The sequence below is a fragment of the Zeugodacus cucurbitae genome, chromosome 6 (genome assembly GCF_028554725.1).
Source record: "Zeugodacus cucurbitae isolate PBARC_wt_2022May chromosome 6, idZeuCucr1.2, whole genome shotgun sequence".
Taxonomy (NCBI): Eukaryota; Metazoa; Arthropoda; class Insecta; order Diptera; family Tephritidae; genus Zeugodacus; species Zeugodacus cucurbitae.
Window position 1 is genome coordinate 16,998,484 of NC_071671.1, and position 6,020 is coordinate 17,004,503.

General features: G+C 35.2%; 1 protein-coding gene across 1 annotated transcript; it reads right to left on the reverse strand.

The window, feature by feature from the left end:
* Positions 1-2,692: 2,692 nt before the first annotated feature.
* LOC114804108 (uncharacterized) lies at positions 2,693-4,076 on the reverse strand. Its single transcript, XM_029040996.2, has 2 exons — positions 3,917-4,076; positions 2,693-3,370 (listed from the first exon to the last, which is right to left on the reverse strand). Exons 1-2 carry the CDS (start codon positions 3,917-3,919, stop codon positions 2,825-2,827), a joined length of 549 nt encoding a protein of 182 aa, XP_028896829.1. The 5' UTR covers positions 3,920-4,076; the 3' UTR covers positions 2,693-2,824.
* Positions 4,077-6,020: the final 1,944 nt, after the last annotated feature.

Genomic DNA, 6,020 nt, shown 5'->3' on the forward strand with positions numbered 1-6,020 from the left:
GATTATCTCTTAAGCAAACGGAATGAAAATGAATATGCATATGGATAAGTAAATGTATGCCGATTATTTGCTTGTTTTTGTGATGACAAACACGTGAAATTTAAGTGCCTCTAAGTGCTAAGTTAACTGACCTCTACGCTTTAATTCTAAAGTTAATGTTTTATGTTCAAATTTGATTATAATTATGTACGCATATGGACTAAGACTTCCTGTACTTTATTTAATGGACGAGAATCTCATTGAATCTTGAAGCCGTTACTAGCTAGCAGGAAGGTGAATAGAACATGCATTAAGAGCATTAAGAGAGAGATAAGCGAAAATCATACTTATTTTGAAAGAGAGATGGGGGTATACATATATAACATATTTTTAATATCATACTTCGAATTAGATTTTATAAATAAAACCCTAAATCTTTGCACCGTCTTGTCATTTCTGCCTTTTCATTTTGTTTGTCTTTTCTTAGAATTTTTCATGAATATTTTCAATGGTTTAACAATTATGCTGTTATTCGAACAGAGACGAATTCAACAAATCGGTGATCATCAAAATCGATCGAGATGTTCTTCAGATATAAAGATTAACTAAGCCGCCTTATACATATATGTAAGATAACTGTAATGCACTGCCGCACAAGTAGTTGGAGAAGATCTGGAGCTTCATGTATTATAACCAAAAATGATACTCAACAGTTTAAGTACAAAAATAGGAGAAAGGCTTTTCTTTTGTTAGACTCAAAAGAACTTTATATACGTATTTCATACAACTTTCATCATTGAAACAGCCTTGAATAAGTTAATATTTACTTCAATAAGCAAAAGGTAACATTTCTCTATTAAATATAAAATCTTAAGATCTTTCAAAAACATTTACTGACTTTTTAAATCCGTAATATATCCTCTGCCCTTTCAAACAAAGATTTGGCATGGGGAGAGTCTAGCCAACCTGATCTTATTTATACATACTTCCATATATATGTATATATATATTTGGCGTATGCACCGCTTCTGCATAGGCGAATATATTTGAACGCGCTAGTCATCCCTCCTTTTTGCTGTTTGGCGCCAATTGGAAATACCAATAGCAAGCAGGTAACTTTTTCCTGTTTTTTTCCAACGGAATAGAGGGCTTACTATCCATCGAACACTTTCAGAGCTGAAGCACTTTCGTGCATTCGAACAACATGACCTAGCCAGCGTAGCCGCTGTTCTTCGCTGGACTACGTCTATGTCGTCGAATAACACATACAGCTCATCGTTCCATCGTCCGCGGTATTCGCCGTTGCCAATGTTTAAGGGACCATAGTCTTCCGAAAAACCTTTCTCTCAAAACTCTTAGTGCCACCTCATCGGATGTTGACATCGTCCACACTTCTGCACCATAAAGCAGAACGGGGATGATAAGGGACTTGTAGAGTTTGGTTTTGGTTCATCGAGAGATGACTTTAATATTCAAATGTCCAAAAATTTGGGACAAAAGTCAATTTTAAAAATTATATGAAATTAACAAAATAATTTTGTTTTTTATTTAACAATACTTAATTTTAATTATTTTACTTCCGATTGAACTAGGTTTAGGTTTAGCATCTCATACAAAAAATATATGTATTGTCCGAAAGTTAAATAAAAATTAGCAAGGGGACAAGAAAGACAAACAGAGACTTTTTTAGACTTTGTAAGGAATTTCAGGAAATTTTTTTTTAATTATGCAGTAAATTGTAATGTTATTTAATACACTACATTAATATGATGTGATTCATTCAAAAAAATAGCAACATTAAGGACAAAAACAATGCTTTAAGCTGATTGCCGCACAAGTTACCTCTTATCGTAGAATCACCCGTATATAGTATTTGAAGAAAACCATCTCGTTTTAGGTAAATTTCCTCCCTCGAGTTATATTGAGAAATTTGGAACTATTGTTGAACAAGAGAAACTTCTAAAGAAGGCCATATATTTTATAATTTACAACCCTTTTCTAAAATATATACATCGAAATATCTAAACATATTATTAAAATTAAGATTTTCACTCAAGTTCCTTTCACATCATTAATGCACTTTCATTATATTTTCTTTCTTTTTGTTTTCTTCTAAAACTTTATGTAACGGTATCCAAGGAAATAGCGGCTCTAACGTTTATGTATACCCTTATGATAATACGGAGAGACATTTGAAACATTTTTATGTTAACAAGCGATAAATTATCATAAAAAAGTGAAATGCATCGATTGAATGTATATTGGTTTCAAAACCGGCCGGAAAAATACTATTTCGAATTTTTAATTGATTCTCTAAAGAATATAGATTAATAACTTCGACTTATGCCAGTGAAGGTGGTATAAGACGGGGAACAGCAAAGCCCCTATTTAAGAAATAATCTCAATACCTCAATGATAATAAGGTCATGTACAATGTTTAATTATGCAAATATTGTAAGATCTGGTTTAAGGATTATAAGGTAGTTCTCATCCAAGTAACGACACATTTTTTTAGTAAGGGCAGATAATTAAGGAAGAAATTTTAATAATTTGGCGTGAGGTCGAAATGGATATGTTTTAGCATGGAAATTTTCATGCAATTCAACTGGACTGTTCAGATTTTCGGAAAAATTTCAGAACAGGATCGAAATTCCTATGATCTTAAATTCCTATGTTCTATATCAGAAGACTATGTTTTTTTTTAATAAGAATTTATTATCGCAAAAAATAATTAACAACACAATTCGAACGAATTAAAAAAATGAATTCGCCTCGAAAGCCTCTCAGTTGTTCATTTTCATCATTTGAGAGCTTGTTAAAGCTTTACACTAACGGATCGTTTAGTTTAGAAACGACGTTGCTTGTAGACGCGACGACGGACAGTGCGGTATCTGTAACCATCTTGAGCGGGTTGCTCATAGACTTCAGAGGCAGCTGGCTGAGGTGCGGGTGGGATGTATGAAGAGACTGGGGCAGATGGAGCGGGTTGGTAGACTGGAGCTGGTGCTGGAGCTGAGTAGACTGGAGCTGGAGCTGGAGCTGGCTGGTAGACTGGAGCTGGGGCAGCTGGGGCTGGTTGGTAGACTGGAGCTGGGGCAGCTGGGGCTGGTTGGTAGACTGGCTCAGGGATGGAAGCAGCTGGTGCAGGTGGGATGTATGAAGAGACTGGTGCAGATGGAGCTGGCTGGTAGACTGGAGCTGGTGCAGGAGCAGAGTAAACTGGAGCTGGTGCTGGAGCTGAGTAGACTGGAGCTGGAGCGCTAGCTGCTGGTGGAATGTAGGAGTTTACTGGAGCGCTAGCAGCGGGTTGTTCGTAACCATAACCCAAGTGGGAGACATCAGCGGAGGCCAAGGCCAAAGTGGCGATGAAGGCGGCAGCGGTGAAGAATTTCTGGAAAGAGGAAAAGTTTCGGTTAATAAAGATAATAGAAAAAAGAATTAAAAACTCTGTTTTTTGTTTGGAAAATTTAAAATTTTCTTAACATTGGATTTACGAAAAATTAAATTTCTCAATAATAAAGAAAAAATATTTAAACCAAAAAAATATTGTTAAATGTTATTTAAACGAAAAATAATTAGTAACAATTTTTTAAATTAGTTTTACAAAAAAGTCTCGAAATTATTATTAGAAATATTATGCCGAAGTTATAAAAATTTAAATATTTTTATTTAAAATATTTTTTCAGAAGATTTTTTATTTTTAGATTTTTTTTTATTTTTTATGCGGTTTATATTTTTTATATAATTCTTTTTTGCTTTTTAATAATTCCAAACATTATTTCGCCTTTTTCACTCTTGCAAAGAATTATTTTAAATTGTGTTTTAATAATCTTTATAAAAAGATATTTTTTATAATATTTTTACTAAAAAAATATTAAACACCACCATTTTCTGTTTCAATACTATTTTTTTAACTTTTTCACACACAAATATTTACCATTTTTCTAGAGTGTTTCAAGCGAGTTGTTCTATTGAAAACTGTTCGACTTGTGTCTGTCTCTACATTGATGGCTCACAGTTTTTATATGATTTCTTGTCAAAGCGCGCCAATCATTATGCTAATTTCTGCAAACCAAGCAGCATCACACATCCAAAAAAAACCGCAATAAAAAACTACTTTTGCCAAAAAATAGTTGTGTGATGTACATGCGAGCGCCAATCCCCGCACCGCGCTCTCTACACACATATCCGTTCCGCAGGTTTCCTCTTTGCGATAGTCGTTTCGCAGATTCACACCAGCTATTTTAAGTAGCAACAGCTGCATAATTAACCATACCCATACCGGTATCGAAGTATCTACGCGCCGGAACCGGTTCAACGGTACACACGCCTTACAAGATGCTTCTTCAGCACTTTGGGCAGCAAATTAAACAAGAAATCAAATGGCTTGTAGACAAAACGAGAGCAACTTGAAAAACTGCAAATGCTCACACACGTTTCTTTCTTTTTGTTCGAAACTAAATTAAAGCACAACAACAAAGCATACACAAAGTGACGCGTTAATCTTATGCGATAATCTCGAAAAACACGTAAATATTGTGATGGATATGCAAATGCCGCCAAATGTTTGCCGTGTGGTGTTTGTTGTTACTAGCTGCGCGCCCACTCAAAGCCGAAGTGTCGTACGTGCGACACTTGTGCATTCGGCGCAAACCAAAAGTGGGACCAAAGACCTCAATTAGAAGCCATTTTCGTAGTTGCAATCAACCGCCCGTCTTCTCTATGATAAGAAAATTGTTAATTTTTAAACCCAAATTAGCTAAATAGCAGACAATTTAAATTGAATATTTGAAATGTGAAAATCTAAATTTCAATTAATTATGCAGAAGATAGAGTTTGGTAGCCAACAGGAATACTCGGCTTGCAGAACCGGTCTCTGTGAAGTACAAGCGAATGCTTCAAATATCAGCCGCTCCGTTTATTTTCGGAATGAAAACGCTTTTGAACAGTTGTTCGATGCGTTTGTTTCCGGGTTCTGTTATTTGCGGTGATTTGTCTTTTAAGTAAGTCTCATTAAATGCAAAGTAGCATGACACTTTGCACACAAGTTAAGTGCTGCAAGTCCCAATTTCTGTTTGATATAAACAGTGTTGAGATTAAGTACGGTTAAATTAGATGGTAGTTCAAGAATTAAGTTGTTTACACTACTAATTTTACTAACTTTCGTAAATATTGCCGAGTTGACAGCCAATCCGCATTCTACATGATAGACCATATATAAATCGGTGTCCATTTGGGTTTCGTAGTCCCGAATATCGTCAGGACAATACTAACAATTGTGTTGGACATCAAAAAGCGAAATAATGTTTGCTGCAGTAACTCAAAAAAAGGTGGAAATGGAACGCTGTGTGTGACTTTTTACTGTTCTTTAAAAAAAATATTATCCAATGATGGTTTTGGTATAACGCTAGTCCAAAACATCAAATATTGGTATTTTAATGGTGTCACATGGATCTCGAATGTTTTTTTGTTCTCCAAATGCCTTGTCTTCCTCATCATTTGGCTCAAAACTCTTATCGTTGAACTACTTTTGAAAAAATTTTCCCAAATAAAGCAAACTTGGGTCAGATTGAATATTTGTATAGTCTGAATTACAATTGTCAGATCCAATGGAATTCACGAAAAGAATTAGAAGAAACCTCTCCGTAAGCACTTTCAATTAAAATTCAGTTTTTGTGTCTAAATTATATTCGGAAGCATCTGCGTACATATAGTATATATTACTATACCCAATCTTATGTACTTGGAATGAATAAATCGAATCATGGCTTCTGGTATTTTTTCTCCACCCATTCCTCCACTGTTTCATAGACAAAAGTCCAGCCGATTTTGAGATCCTTTATTAGATCGATACTCTTCAAAGACGTTTTGAGTTTAACACCCTACAAAATCTAAAAGAGGTTCACATGGCTTTTTAGTTCAAGGGTGCTATAATATTACGGATCTGAACGACTCCCACTGCAGCCGTTTCTACGTTGCCGGAGTTGACCCGGATATTATCCGGTCAAGGGCTGCCCTTTCGACGATCTAACCCTGTTTGG